This window comes from Arachis ipaensis, chromosome B04 (genome assembly GCF_000816755.2).
Source record: "Arachis ipaensis cultivar K30076 chromosome B04, Araip1.1, whole genome shotgun sequence".
NCBI classification, from domain to species: Eukaryota; Viridiplantae; Streptophyta; class Magnoliopsida; order Fabales; family Fabaceae; genus Arachis; species Arachis ipaensis.
The window spans coordinates 126,938,574-126,954,282 of NC_029788.2; the positions used below are offsets into that span (position 1 = coordinate 126,938,574).

At 34.6% G+C, this 15,709-nt stretch overlaps 3 protein-coding genes across 4 annotated transcripts; 2 read left to right on the forward strand and 1 right to left on the reverse strand.

Moving 5' to 3' along the window:
- Positions 1,017–2,859, forward strand: LOC107637267 (WPP domain-interacting tail-anchored protein 1-like). The gene is made up of 4 exons (XM_021122634.1): positions 1,017–1,179; positions 1,347–1,740; positions 1,792–1,804; positions 2,207–2,859. Exons 2-4 carry the CDS (start codon positions 1,396–1,398, stop codon positions 2,842–2,844), a joined length of 996 nt encoding a protein of 331 aa, XP_020978293.1. The 5' UTR covers positions 1,017–1,179; positions 1,347–1,395; the 3' UTR covers positions 2,845–2,859.
- LOC107635306 (receptor-like protein 12) lies at positions 4,546–7,838 on the reverse strand. 2 transcript variants are annotated; one of them, XM_021122005.1, is made up of 2 exons: positions 5,786–7,838; positions 4,546–5,479 (listed from the first exon to the last, which is right to left on the reverse strand). In XM_021122005.1, the coding sequence occupies exons 1-2, from the start codon at positions 7,614–7,616 to the stop codon at positions 4,773–4,775; spliced, it is 2,538 nt and encodes an 845-aa protein (XP_020977664.1). In that variant the 5' UTR covers positions 7,617–7,838; the 3' UTR covers positions 4,546–4,772. The 2 variants fall into 2 exon arrangements, with proteins under 2 accessions (XP_020977664.1, XP_016194238.1); XM_016338752.2 differs by having other exon boundaries at positions 6,602–7,837.
- LOC107637268 lies at positions 9,935–12,098 on the forward strand. The gene is made up of 3 exons (XM_021122635.1): positions 9,935–9,956; positions 10,282–11,481; positions 11,802–12,098. The coding sequence occupies exons 1-2, from the start codon at positions 9,935–9,937 to the stop codon at positions 11,328–11,330; spliced, it is 1,071 nt and encodes a 356-aa protein (XP_020978294.1). The 3' UTR covers positions 11,331–11,481; positions 11,802–12,098.

Genomic DNA, 15,709 nt, shown 5'->3' on the forward strand with positions numbered 1-15,709 from the left:
ATAAAAATGTCACTTTGTAAAACTCCTAACATTCAAATCTTTGGTACTATAAATTATTTTAAATAAAACACCTTTTAAATTTAACTTTAATTTATACATATTTAATTTATTTCTACAAAATATAATAATTTTTAATATTTATTATATACTATCATTAATTTACCGTTCCGCGCAATGCGCGGGTCTCATTCTAGTAATATGTAAAAACTGATACCAACTTTTTCCACAATGAATTTAAGCCATCTTTTCTTTGTTAATGATGCCACATCAACAATTCTAATGATTTGGCAAAAGATTAAAATCAACCGATCACTATTTAGTAAAATATTTTTAAAAAATTAAAACAAAATTTTTTTATCTATTATTATTCAATTGAAACATCAAGTACTAATTAAATATAATAAATATACATTAAAAGTGTCATAATAATGATAATTATAAAAAATTTCAGTTACAAATATTTAAATTCTACCATTTATATATATTAAGACTCTTACTATTCTTTATTTCTTAATCTCTTATATTAATTGTCAAAAATTTTTTAAATTTAATGTAACATTTTTATATGTTTTTTTAATTTTCATTTATTCATTTTTTTTAATTATTTACAAAAAAACGCAAGAGTTAGGAAATTAGAATTCCAAGGTTAATGAAAATAATATTAATATATGCAAACATATAAATAGAATGAAAATAAATAAAAAAATAAAAGAATATTTTTTTATAAACAAATTGATTATATAAAATAAAATATAATTGATGATAAGACATAGTATTTATATGATATGGTTGTTGAAATAATAAATAAAAATGACATTACTTCATCGTAAAAATATGATTTTTTTAAACCAATATGTATATATATACGGTATCATATACCATTTAAATTATAACTCATTGGCAAAAAAAAACCTTGTAATTAATAATTATAGATTGACGTTTTTGTTGAACCATTTTTTTTTTTTTTGAAAATGTATAGTATACTAAATTAAAGAGGGAAAAAAAAACATTTTCAAAAGCAAAACGCTGCGTTTTAGAAGTGCACTGTATTCGTGCTTCTGTCTTTGATTTTGCAGTTAGGGATTAACCGTACTGTGAATCTTCCAAAATTCATGTTTTCCATCGAAATCCACTAACTTTCTATCTCCGAATCCCCCCGTTTCTTGCACTTTTCAATCGGTATAGTTCTACTCCATTCAATAGACTCAGTTCTAAAAATTTGTCATTCAAATTTTTCTCCCAATTTGTTTATTTATTCTATTTTCGTCCCTTCCCGAATTCAACAAATTTTCACTATGTGGCTTCAAAATCTGACATTTTTATTGGGTTTTTGAGTTGGAACTCAGGTTCCGGGAGAAGAACAACAAGTTTTTGGAGTGTTCCTTTTTTAGAACCATGGATATTCATAGTGGAGAAGATGATTATGATATAGATTTTATTGTTTCCACAATGCTGACGAGGCTGGAGCTGAATCTTGCATGTTTCTCAGAGAAAGTTACAAACTTGGGCATCTTTGTGATGAACTTGGAGACCCTTGAGTGTGAATTGGAGACAATGATTTTGGAAAAAAATGGCATTGATGGAATGGTAATGGACATGGAATGTGCTGAGAAGGGGCTTGAGTTTGATCTATTGTGTGGAGTGTTGGATTCTGAGGTGAGGGAATTGGGTGTGTTCTTGGGGACCCTTTATGCTGAGATTGCTGAAGCTGAGGAGTTTGTGTCTTCTACCAACAGCATTTAGATTAAGAAGCAATCTACTAATTTCCAGAGGACTTTGTCTTCTTATAAGAGAGAAGAAAGTGGTAATGATAGAGAATCTTATTGATTGATTTTGTTTCTATTCTTCCTTATTGGTTGTTTACACATTTATTAATTGACTTATGTATTTATAGAAATTGTGGTTGTTTTGAAGTGGTTAGGATTTTTTCCTTCATATTTTTGTCTCCTTCCTTATAAGGGATCCACTTCAATTTCCATATGAAGTTGTTTGTACAATTTCAGAGGGAATTCCTCATGAATTAATTTGGTTGATTATTATTTTGTCAAAATAAAGAATTAAGAAGAAGCATTAAAACCATCGAACTGATTGGCTCAAACTTGCTACTTCTTCATGAATGTGTCAGTGACCAATAAGAATAATTTTTTTTTTTATATAATATATCCGTTTCTGATGTATATTTTTTGTATTGATTTCCATGGAACAGGTAATGCTGAAGAGGGTGTGAAAATCCCAGAGGATGATCACTCTTCGGATGTCAAAACAGGAATAAATATGCAAACAATTGAGCAACAAAGACATATTCTGAGGATGTTGGAGAAATCTTTAGCAAATGAAATGGATCTTGAGAAGAATATCAATAAGTCAAGACAAATCGAAGAAACGCTAAAGCTTAGGATAGCTTCTTTAGAGCAAGAGCTAATTCATGCGGAGGAAGAAGCTGCTGATGTTTGTGAAAGATGGTTTGAGGCAGACAATGCACGTGAGATCTTGATGGGAATTTCCGTAGACCTGTTAGGCAAGCTCCAGATTTCTCAATTCAATTTGAATGGTTTAAATCAGAGAGAATCTGAGCTCAGAGCTAGGCTTGAGAGCGGCAATTCAGATCAGGTGTCTTTACTTGAAAAGCAGCTAGAAGAATATGAATCTCAGCTCCTGAATACGAAGGCTTCTGCTGATAAATATCAGAAACAGTATACTGCGATGTGTTCCGAAATAAGAGACATGGAAAACCTTGTTAAATTAGAGTTTTCCAAACTCATCATATATTATTGCAAAAACTTTATATATTTTTCTGTACACTTAATTTACAAGGATAAACCGTTAACTTTATATATTAAATGATCTGTTTTAGCAACCTAACAACATCTGGAGTAAAAGTATTTCCCGACGCTATCCCTGCAATTAGAATACTCACCAGTTAAATTCAAAGTCTTGATTATCATCAGGTGTTGGTAGCGGAAGCTTTGAACGATCTTCACATTTCTTCACCAGTTGAATTCCGCACAAATAGTTTCTCTCAAATGGATTATTTCCAGATGTGGAAAATTGTCTATTTTCTGATATTGGACTTGAGAAATTATTGAAAGACACATTGAAGAAATCCAAGAATATATAAGAGAGAGAGAGGGAAAGGGAGGTGTACTTGAAGCTTACAACTCAAGGGATGATTCTACTATGAACACCGTTTTTCCTAGCTTGCACCAAAGACCGAATGAAAGAACAAAGCAGGAAAGAATCAACCAAAATACTGCATCGTTTTGAAAAGAAACTCTCAGCAATTTTTTATTCGAATGTGAAAAAAGGAACACTATTGTTGCACCTGAATATTATCTTTAAGACAAATACAGAAATATAGAAATTAAATTCCTTTTGTTGTGAATATAGAGATATACACAAAATTTTTATTTCCCAAAAAAAAAAAACTCATACGTTTTGTATTTATTAATAGTGGAGATTAATTATATATAGCTATCTTGTACTTATGTTTGAGTATCCAAAAGCAACCTATATGAAATAATTCTCAATATAAAACATAAATAGAAGGAATGCACAAAAGCAAAGAACACATTATATGAATTTCTTTTAATAAAGTTATTGCACAAAGAGTAGTGGTAGTCTTTATGAACACAGCACAAATGTGCATTTTGGGGTTGTATATGAATCACTAATGCTTTGTCAATGTTCTGCAGGCGTCATCAGAATGGAAGAGTTCTTGGAAACAAATATCCTTACCTTGGAACATACATACAGCATGTTAAAATCAACACAACTCAACAAAGGCTCAATTTGCTCACTCAAAGTTTCAAGCGTGCTTAAGTCTCTTAATTTTCAAATTTACTACTTAATCCCTAAAATTATATTTCCTTAGTCATTTTAGTCTTTGATCGGTTAACAACAACAGTTTTGTTGATGTGCCATATCAGCTAACATGTTAGCATACAATGTAGCATCTCACATCACTGGCCAACACCAAGTTGACTAACAGTTGACTGACTATAAAATAAAATTATTTATGAAATAATTTCAGGTCTTAAAGGTTCATTTAAAATTCTGAGGATTACAGAAGAAACACATTTGCAATTTTGAAAACCAAGTTCAACCAACCTCTAAAAGGAAAATTGGAAGTAACATTTTGTTAACTAATGTAGGCACCAGGCACACAAGAGGAAGCAGCACGAACCTATGACATAAAAGCAATTGAGTACAGAGGAATTAATATTGTCACCAACTTTGATGTAAGTAATTACATAAAATGGTTGAAGCCTTCACACCAATACTCCCAACACCTTAAACCTGAGACTCAAGTACTACTAAACTCTCAAACACTTCTCCATCCAACTATTCTCCATCCATCTATATTTCTATAATAATATTTTTTTTTCTTCTCTCACATTTAGCATTTAAATTGATCCTACTTAAGCTTTTATTCATATCGCGAATACTTTTTTTGAAAAAAAAAAATTGCTTCTCTTTAGTCTTTACCTTTTACAAGTTTTCCTGTTTTGGCATAAGCATGAGAGAGAGAATGCAAAGGAAAATGGATTATGTAAGCAAAGAACACAATGTACGACTTTTCTTATATCAAAAATAGCAAAACAAAATAGATATATAACAGACTATATTTTATCTTTTTCACTTGCCTACTTTTATTTGGGTATACACATAGCAGACTCTTACATAAAAGGAACACAATAACTTCAAACGCAAACACAAAAATGAAAATAGTCTAAGATTACACACATGAAAAAACCAATATCTAGACTTATGAATTAAAAGATCCTCTTCATCAACCTAAAAACATCTCCAGCAAAAGCATTTCCCAGTGCTAACCCAGCAACAAGGCCACCCCCATATCCAATTAGAATAACCATCCAATTAAATTCAAAGAAAGATCCTGACTCAGAGTCTTGATCACCATCAGGTGTTGGTGGTAGTGGAAGCTTAGAACGATCTTCACATTTGTTCAGCAATTGAAACCCGCATAAACCTTTGTTTCCCTCAAATGAATTATCTTGAAAAGTGGAAAGTTGCCCATTTTCTGGTATTGGACCTGAGAGATTGTTGAAAGACACATTGAAGAATTCCAAAAATGTTAACTCTGTGAGTTGTTGGGGGATTTCCCCTGACAGGCTATTGGAAGAAAGGTCCAACGCTTCAAGATTTGAAAGCTTTCCGAAGGAAGATGGGATGCTGCCAGTAAACATGTTATTGGACAAGTTGAGCACAACAAGACCATTCAAACTTCCCATGATATCTGGAATCTCACCGAAAATTTTGTTACATGAAAGATCAATGGCAATCATGTAATGAAAGTATTGACGCCCAAGATACTCCATGACAACCCCTTTGTTATGCATTGGAAATACAAACAAACTAATATCAACCGAAGAATGTTGCAACAGATAAACGTCGTCCTTGAACTGTACTTGGTGGCTTGTGTTGGAAAGTGTCATCGATTTGAAAGTCTTGATTATTTCTGATGACAATTCTCCAGAAAAATCATTTTGAGAAACATCAATGATACGAAGCTGAGGAAATGTGCATTTTAATGGACACTTTATAGCTCCGTGAAATTTATTATCACGTAAAAAAATAAGCTTTAAATTAGGGAGAGATCCTAACCAAAAAGGAAATGAATCATTGAAATGGTTATGACTTACGTCAAGAAGCTCTAGCATTCTGCAATTGACAAATGATCTTGGTAATTGACCACACAACTTGTTTGAGCTAAAATCAATCAACTGAAGTGCATTTTCTTTAGCATAATTTTGAGGAATATTACCTATCAATTTGTTTCTTGCGAGACTCAAAATGTGAAGAGATCGGCTAAAGCTTCCTATACATGATGGAATCATGCCAACTAAATTGTTGGAAGATAAATCAAGACACCCAAGTGATTGCAGGTTGCATATGGAGGGGGGTATTTCTCCCATCAATAGGTTGTTGGAAATAACCAAACTCTGAAGAGTTGTTTTATTCCACATCCAACTCGGTATTGTCTTTATCCTATTGTGTGATATGGAAAGATCAGTCAACTCTTGCAAGTGTTGAATGAAATTGGGAAAATGAACTAAGTTGCATGAACTTAAATCCAAAAATTGAATTTGAGAAGGAAATGTTACATTGGAAGTGTTCTTCCCCTCAAGAAAATACAACTTGTTGCCTCCGCCTAAACCAAGTAAAGTAAGCTTTTTGAGCTTTGAAAGCATTTCAAGCTCGATCTGTCCTTCCAACACATTACCATTTAGATCAAGACCTGTAAGATTCTCTAATATGAAGAGGAAATATGGAATTTCACCTTGAAGATTATTTTCATGAAGATCCAGGTGATTTAAAGTGGTTAGATTCATTATCCAAGTTGGAATTTCTCCATTTAAATTGCACCGACTCAATCCTAACCACTGAATTGGAGGAAGGATTGTCTCATTGACAGCCCTATTTTGTGAGAACAAAGACAATTTGTTGTGAGATAACTCAAGATCATTAAGCCTTGTTAGCTTCAAAAACATGTCAAGTGCTAGTTGTCCTTCTAAGAAATTATACGAGAGAGACAAATATTCAAGATTTTCAAGTCTAAAAAGAGAGTGAGGGATTTCACCTTCAAAGCCATTATTGCTAAGATCTAAGAGGGCAAGTTGGGTGAGGTTGCCAAGCGAAGAAGGAATGGCCCCATAAAAACTGCAACTTGAAATCGAAAACCAATTCAAAGAAGTGAGGTTTTCAATAGATGTTGGAAGTGTACCGTAAAAGCTTGTGTCTCGGATGTTGACAAATGAGCTTGAGAAAAAATTAGGCAACCTACCCCTAAGATTTTGGTTTTGTCCCAAATTCAAGACTGCTAAGTTTGGAAGATGGAATATACCAACTGGAAATTCACCATGCAGGTCACAACTGAAAAGAGAAAGCATTTGCAAAGACGTAAGGTTTGTGAGAGTATGAGGTAAAGATGATGAAATGGTCACAAAATCAAGACGAAGGTGTTCAAGTCTAGTTGTGTTTTGGGTTAAGCTTGTGAGAGTGGATGCCTTGAGTTGCAAATTGTTGATTAGATCATATGGAAGCGGCTCAAGAGGATAGCTGTGAAGATCAAGGGACAACAAGTTGGACAATTGTGAAACTTGAGGTGGAACTTCACCAGAGAATGTGTTTTCATTGCCATGAGAAAGACTTAGATGTCTTAGCTGTGAAAGATCACCTATCTTGGCAGGAATTTGAGAGTGATTGAAGTCATTATCCGAAAGATCAAGGCTTTGAAGATGCACAAGTGAGAAAAGGGTGCTATTGGGATCCATGGAACCATAGAGTTGGCTGCTACTAAGATCAATGCCGATCACATGACATGTGAGCTCGTCGCATTCAATGCCATCCCAGGAGCAGCAATCTGTGGTTGGAATCCAAGAAAGAGTTTTAGGATAACTCAAAGGATTATAGGAAGCAGACTTACTTATGATGAAGTTTTGTTTAAAGCTCAGCAAGGCATTGCTTTCATGTTGATGGCACTCATGATGATGAGTAGCAGTTGAATGATTCAAAGATAAACTGTTTGTGAAGAGGAAGGATGAGAAGAGAAGAAGAAACTGTATGGAGAAAGCAAGAGAACACAACAACCCCATTGATGTCGTTTGTATCGTAGTTGGTTTCAATGGATGAAATGTTTTGGACACTAATCGGTTTTTATAGTGAATTAGTGACGGTGATGCTAAAATTCCAATAGACAATAGTGATGATAAGTCATACTCATAAGTGCGTTTCCACAGACCCTTTCAAAGTTCAAAGCATATGCAGAGAAATTCTATCGATAGACTTAATTTTTTCTCTTTAATTTGTTTCATATCATTGACTCTAAGTAAACTTACTGTGGCTTATATAGGAAGAGAGTTCAGATATCTTTGCATTGGTGCTTTAATTTTAATATTATCTAAGGGAAATAAAATAACTTTTTCTTAGAATAATAGAAAACATTTGTCTTTAACACGATTTATCATTTTGTGAGGGACATATAAAGTCCACCATTACCATTCTGTAGGGTTTTGATACAAGTCCATTACATAATTTTCTCAAAAATTATTTGATACTTGTGCAGTGCTTCTTACGCCACTTGCAACAGTTCTGAATTATGAGAAGTAGCTAGAAATATTGGCGTACATTTTGAGCAAGAAAAAATGTGGCCATTCATGTCATTTTCAAAATTATTATGTAAAATATAGAAAATAAAAATGAATTAAGCAGTTATTGAGTCGTAAAGAACTGAATAAAGCTTAGCAAAGACCAATTATCATGTATCTTAAGAACACAGTACATGACCATGAAAACAGCACAATAAATCAGTGTAAAGAGAGAGGGAAAGGGAGGTGTGCTTGAAGCATACAAACCAAGAGATGCTTTTACTATGAATACCATTTTTTCTAGCTTGCACCAAATGAAGGAACAAAGCAGAAAAGAATCAACCAATATACTGCATCTTTTTGAAACGAAACTCTCTTAGCAATTTTTTTCACTTTTAATGTTTTTCTGTAGATTATAGTCTAATGCTTAGCTTCAACTCTATTTTATTCGAAAGTGTGTTTGTAGCAATATAATACTTAGCTTAATTGAAATTAAATTAAATGAAATTTGCTTATGAAATTTAAATTAGAACTTAAGCACCAACTAGGATGGTGTTTTGATCATTTTTGCGTGCATTTTGGGCAAGAGAAGAAAAATATTGATCGTGCTTTTTGGTTTTGATTAATTGGAATAGTGTGATCACTCATTTCACTTTACGACTCTAAGATTTTTTTAAATTGGTGATGCTAAATTCCAATTGACAATAGTAATGATCAATCATACTCATCCCTCATCCCTCCTTATGCGTCCATTTCTAGTTGAATTATTGATCAATTTCTCTAAACTAATTGAAGTGCTGCTCACTTTCAGTTCCATTAAAAAAAATTGTGCATATAATGGAGTCACATTATTACTCAACGCCATTTGTCATGCTAATGGACCACTAAACAATACTAATTGACTACAAGATTTTTTTTTTTTTGAAACAAAAAATTCAACACATCAAAGTGGAGCATTAATATAAAAGTATTAGATAAAATAAACTAATCCCTAATTATCTCCGACAATATCATCAACAACTCAAAGAATCAAATATTACTCCATTCTTTATAACTCCTGATCAACCTGTTGACTACTTCCGCAACACCTATTTTTTTATTCTTGAAGATTCTGTCATTCCTTTCCAACCAAATGTTCCAAATGATAGCAAAAAAAAAATAAAAAAATCAACCACCTGTGTTCTTTCTTTCTTACAGGTGCACCTGTCCAACTCTTAAAATGTTGCTTAATTGAACTTAGAATACACCATAGTTTATTATAGGCACACAACCAAGCACACCATATCTGCCAAATAAACTCATAACCAATAAACAAGTGGTAATCATTTTTAATATCTTGTTTACATAAAACACAAATACTATCATTTTGATCAATGACACCAAATTTACTTAATCTCCTTAGTATCGACTCTGCCTACTAACACAAACTAAGTAAAAAAAACTTAATTCGTGGTGAGACCAAGCCTTCCAAATAGAACTAGTAAAATCGTAACTTGTAATATCCTCTGGTAATAGTTCAGCCTGCAAAATCTGCACAAAGGAGGTAGTAGAATAGACCCCTAATTTATCAAATTTTCACACTAGTCGATCCTCTTTTCCATGTGTTAATATGACTGATTGAAGGACTCCATGGAGTTGATTAACTAACTCCAACTCCCATTAGAATAATTGTCTTCTCCATTAATGTAATTGAGGTTATATAGTAAATAGTATTTTATTTTATTAATTAGGTACTTCTTAGATACTCTTGAGGTACTCTGGTGTATATAGATGGTTAGATAGAGTATGTCTATTAAGGTTAGAGTGTCTAATATTCTTGTATATATATGGATAATAGTAATGAGAAAGGTAAGAAAGCTTTTCATCCCTCAGTTGCCATTTTTCTCTCTTTTCAGAGCCTCCCTCTCATATGGTACTTGCTACACTATTTTATCATTCAACTCTGCAGGTTTGAACAGAATTTTGTCATGGTGCAGTGAGCGTGGAGCCTGCAACAAAGTGTGAATCTTTCACCACATATGAGAACTTGTAGTTAGAGTAGCTCGTAAAAGGTAGATCTGTCCGATTTATTCATCAATGGCAACGAATGAGGCAGAGGTGATGAATCCAAATACGCAAAATTTCACTGCAGCAGATTTTCAGAACTTTGCAAAGATGATGGCTCAGTTTTAAGCTTTCCAAGCCACTTCTAGATCTAACACCAACCTTCTTCAAGATCCTTCAAGTTGTTACTACCTTCACCCAAGTGAGACACCTGGAATCACTCTCACAACCACTCCACTGACCACATTGAACTACCACACCTGGTCCAGATCTTTGTGGATCTGTTTAAAATCGAAGAATAAAATTAGATTCATTGATGGCACATTACTCAAACCAGCTCCAACAGATGATTCGTATGATGCTTGGGACCGTTGCAACACGTTTGTGCTATCATGGCTACATGGATCATTGAGTCCAGAAATTTTGCAGAGTGTACTGTGGTGTGACAATGCACACGAACTGTGGAAGGACCTCAAACATCGATTTTATGAGGGTGATCTATTTTGGATTGCTAAGCTTGAGGAAGATCTGTTCAGCACAAAGCAAGGTAAGTTATCCATCACCTCTTACTATACAAAACTGAAAGGGATCTGGGAGGAAATAGACGAATTCAGGCCCATACCAACTTGTGCTTGCTTGAGTAATTGTAGCTGTGGATTAGACATAATGAGGCAATATAGGTTGCAGTCTTATATGATTCGTTTTCTTAGAGGTTTAAATGACCAATATGCAAGTGTGCACTCCCATATTATGTTGCTTAAGCCCCTTCCAGATGTGAATATTATTTTTTCTCTACTTCTTCAACAAGAGAGACAAATGATGCATCTCATTGAACCAGATTCTAGAATGTTAGTGAATGATGTTTACACTAAATCTATAGGTGAAAGAGAGCTATACCAGATTAACCAAGGCAGTGTCAAATTTGTCAATACTGGAGGTGAAAAAGGCCAATTCGGGGCCAATAATGTCAGAGAAAGAGGAAGAGGGCGTGGCAAAGGTGGCAGAGGTACTACTAGAGGAGCTCCCAAACTTTGCTCTTATTGTGGAAAACAAGGTCACTTGGTGGATACATGTTACCAGAAGCATGACTTTCAACCACATCTGCAACCAAATCACTCTAATGGAGTACCTCTTTCAGCTAATTCAGTGAACTCAGTGGTAGTTGCGAGTAATGCATAATGCAACCCCACAGTTATCCAAAATGAAGGCAAGATCAGTTTGGATGGGATATTCTCGGATAGACAGAAAGAAGCACTTATTGCACTATTCCAGCAACATAAAGAACCTCTTCATGATGAAAATTTGGCAACCATTCATGCTCCTTCAGCCGGTATATTTCATCTCATTTCTCTTTCCAGTTTTGAATTGAATTCTCAAGATTGGATTTTAGATACGGGAGCAACATCTCACATTTGTTTTAGTCTTAAACATTTTTATTCTATTAAATATATTAATCCAGTTAAAATTATCATGCCAAATGGTTCACAAACTTTTACAACCTTATGTGGAACAATTTTCTTCTCAGCTGATTTTTATTTGACTGAGGTTCTATATGTACCAAGTTTTAAATGTAATCTCATTTCTATTTCAAAAGTTACTAATGCCTTATCTTGTTGTTTTATGTTCAATGCTCATAATTGTGAGATTCAGGAGCGGCCTACCTTGAGGATGATTGAAATTACTGATCAAAAGTGAGGGCTGTATACAATGAATACTCAAGCAAAGATGGCTGTTAACTTTAGCAAATTAGAAGAAAAGATTTTGAATATTATGACAGAAGAACAGGACACTTCACACACTTCACAGAGTGTTTTTTGGCATTATAGGTTAGGCCATATATCTTTTAGTAGATTACAACAATTACAAAAAATGCATCCATTCATCTCATGTCCAAACAATGATGTACCATGTGATCCATGTCATTTTGCAAAACAAAAGAGGCTACCTTTTTCGAATAGTTTGAGTAAATATGAATTTCCTTTTGATTTGATTCATGCTGACATTTGGGGGTCTATTGCCACACCATCTACTTCTGGCCATAGATATTTTTTAACCATTGTTGAGGATAGGAGTAGGTTTACTTGGATTTTCTTTATGAAAAATAAATCTGAAACTCAATCTCTTTTAGAGAATTTTGTTGAAATGATTTATACACAAAAGTGAATCATGGTAAAAGCTATTAGAACTGATAATGGCCAGAAATTTTTTGATGACTTCTTTCTATCAAAAGAAAGGAATTTTACATCAAAGAAATTGTGTGGAAACACCACAACAAAATGGAATTGTTGAAAGAAAGTATCAAGATATTCTAAATGTAGCTAGGGCTCTCATATTTGCTTCTAATCTTCTAAATTATTTTTGGCATTATGCAGTGGCTCATGCTATTTACATAATTAATAGAGTACCCCAAGTTACATTTAAACATAGCCCATATCAGATTCTTAATGGCAATATTCCAGAATTAACATCTCTAAAGGTTTTTGGTTGTTTAGCATTTGCTTCTACTTTATATGCTCATCGAAACAAATTGGATAATAGAGCACGAAAGTGTGTCTTTCTTAGATATAAATCAGGGACAAAAGGCTATATTTTACTTGATATTAAAACCAAAGAAGTTGTTATTTCTCAAAATGTTGTTTTCTATGAATCCTATTTTCCTTTCAAAGAGATTTTTTTTCAAATGATCAATCTTTAGGCACTAAAAATTCGTACTCTCAAAATATGTACTCACAAAATTCTAATGCTTCTCATCTTGAAATGAATTTTCATTCAGATCCTTTTTGCAGTAGTGAAACATCAAATAAATTGCTTAATTTGGACACTCTTTTTAATTTCAAAAATAATTCACTCACAAGATCAAGAGACTTGCATTCAAATGAAGAAATTCTCGTTTCTGAACCTCATGCACCTGCATCTAATTCTCATGCATCATCCTCTCCTAATTCTCATTCACTTGAACTTGCATCTCATGATTTTTCTTCTGGCCAACCTTCCATTTTTGAAGCAAATAATTTGAATCATGTTGCATCATTAACTAATCCAAACAGCACATCTGATGCTAATGAACTTAGAAGATCATGCAGGCAAAGAAAACAGCCATCCTATTTGCAAGAGTATCATTGCATGCAGGTCAATGTTTTGGCTCAGCAATCTCCAACTTCCTTTGAAATGAAGTATCCAATCTTTGACTATGTATCTTACAACACATTTTCAATAAGGCATAAAACTTTTTCAGCTACTATATCCTCCACCACAAAACCAAGAAGTTATGAAGAGGCCATCCTCTATGATTGCTGGCATAAGGCAATAAGTGCTGAATTGAATGCTCTTGAGGAGAATAAAACATGGAAACTGAATTCTCTTCCTTTTGGAAAGAAGGCAATCAGTTGCAAATGGATTTTCAAAATCAAGTTCAAACCCAATGGTGAGGTAGAACGCTACAAGGCAAGGCTCGTTGCAAGAGGTAGGGGTGTGCATGGGCCGGGTGAAACCGGGTTTGATGTGACCCAGACCCGATCCAAAATATATACCGGGCCTATTTGTTAGACCCGAACCCGACCCTAGACCCGATGAAACCTATACACTTTCGGGCCACGATTATACCGGGTAAAAACCGGGTGAAAACCGGGCCGTTAACGGACCCGACCCGAAATAATGACCGGGTCTACTTTTGAGACCCATACCCGGCCCTAGACCCGATGAAATCACATCAAATTAGCCCCTAAAGTGCTCGGGACCGGGCCGGGTCTTCGGGCCGGGCCGGGCCGTGCACACCCCTAGCAAGAGGCTTCACTCAAACGGCAGGTTTTGACTACTTTGATACCTTTAGTCCAGTTATCAAACTCACTACTTTAAGAATGCTTTTGGCTATTGCTGCTACTAAAGGATGGTATGTCCACCAGTTGGACGTCAATTCTGCTTTTCTCCATGGAGATTTACCAGAAGAGGTGTATATGAAACCTCCATTAGGATTGGCAATGCCAGCTGGTTCAGTTTGTAAGTTGAAAAAATCGTTATATGACTTGAAACAGGCTAGTAGACAGTGGCATCAGAAGTTATGTTGTGTTCTCGTTGAAGATGGATATACTCAATCAAAATCAGACAGTTGTTTATTTACTAAACTATCTGATTCAGGCTTCACATGTATCCTTGTTTATGTGGATGACCTAGTTTTAGCAGGAGATGATTGGAGAGAAATTGCAAGGATTAAACAGCTCTTGGATAACAAATTTAAAATTAAGGATCTTGGCGAATTAAAATTTTTTCTTGGTTTGAAAATTGCTAGAAGTCAGCAGGGCATTGCCATGTATCAACGCAAATATACACTTGACTTGCTTGATGAGTTTGGGTTGATGAATGCAAAACCAGCCTCCACGCCAATAGATTATACAAGTCATCTATCTAAATCTTCAGAAACTTCTCTTGATGATGCACCTTATAGACGGCTAATTGGACGTTTAATTTACCTCACCAATACACGGCCGGATATATGCTTCGCAGTGGTAAGCTCAATCAGTTTTTAGATTGTGCCATAACAAAACATTTTCAAGCCGTTCTACATGTACTTCGATATCTTAAAGGTGCTCCGGCTAAGGGAGTATTATTTTCCACCTCCAACAATCTCACACTCACTGCCTTCTCTGACTCAGATTGGGGAGCTTGTCCAGACACTAGACTTTCAGTATCTGGATTTTGTTTCTTTCTTGGAAAGTCATTGATTTCTTGGCGAAGTAAGAAGCAACACACCGTAGCTCGCTCTTCGGCTGAAGCTGAATATAGAGCCATGGCTCTTGCCACTTGTGAGGGAGTGTGGCTCTCTTACTTGTTGAAAGACTTTAGAATACCTCTCTCTCGTCCTATTGTTATGTACTGTGACAATCAATCCACTCTCCAAATCGCTGCTAATTCAGTCTTTCACGAAAAGACTAAGCATATAGAGATTGATTGTCATACTATTCGTGATAGAGTTCAGGAAGGACTGATTAAGTTTCTTCCAGTTTCTTCAACAAACCAAGTTGCTGATATCCTAACCAAGTCACGTCACCTAAAAGTTCTTCTCTTGTAATGACAAACTGGGTCTCATCAATTTTCATGTGCCCCAACTTGAGGGGAGATGTAATTGAGGTTATATATTAAATAGTATTTTATTTTATTAATTAGGTACTTCTTAGGTACTCCTGAGGTACTCTGGTGTATATAGATGGTTAGATAGAGTATGTCTATTAGGGTTAGAGTGTCTAATATTTTTGTATATATATGGATAATAGTAATGAGAAAGGTAAGAAAGCTTTTCATCCCTCAGTTGCCATTTTTCTCTCTTTTCAGAGCCTCCCTCTCATATGGTACTTGCTACACTTTTACCATTCAACTCTGCAGGTTTGAACAGAGTTTTGTCAATTAAACATTTCATATCCACTCTAATCCATCTCAAAACCCACAATCTCCTATTACCGATCCATTTTGGTTTGAAACCGAGAAAAACCTTGGAAAGACTAACTTCAGCATACTACATGGTAGCCAATTATCTTTTCAAAAGCGAATTCTTCTACCATCTGCTA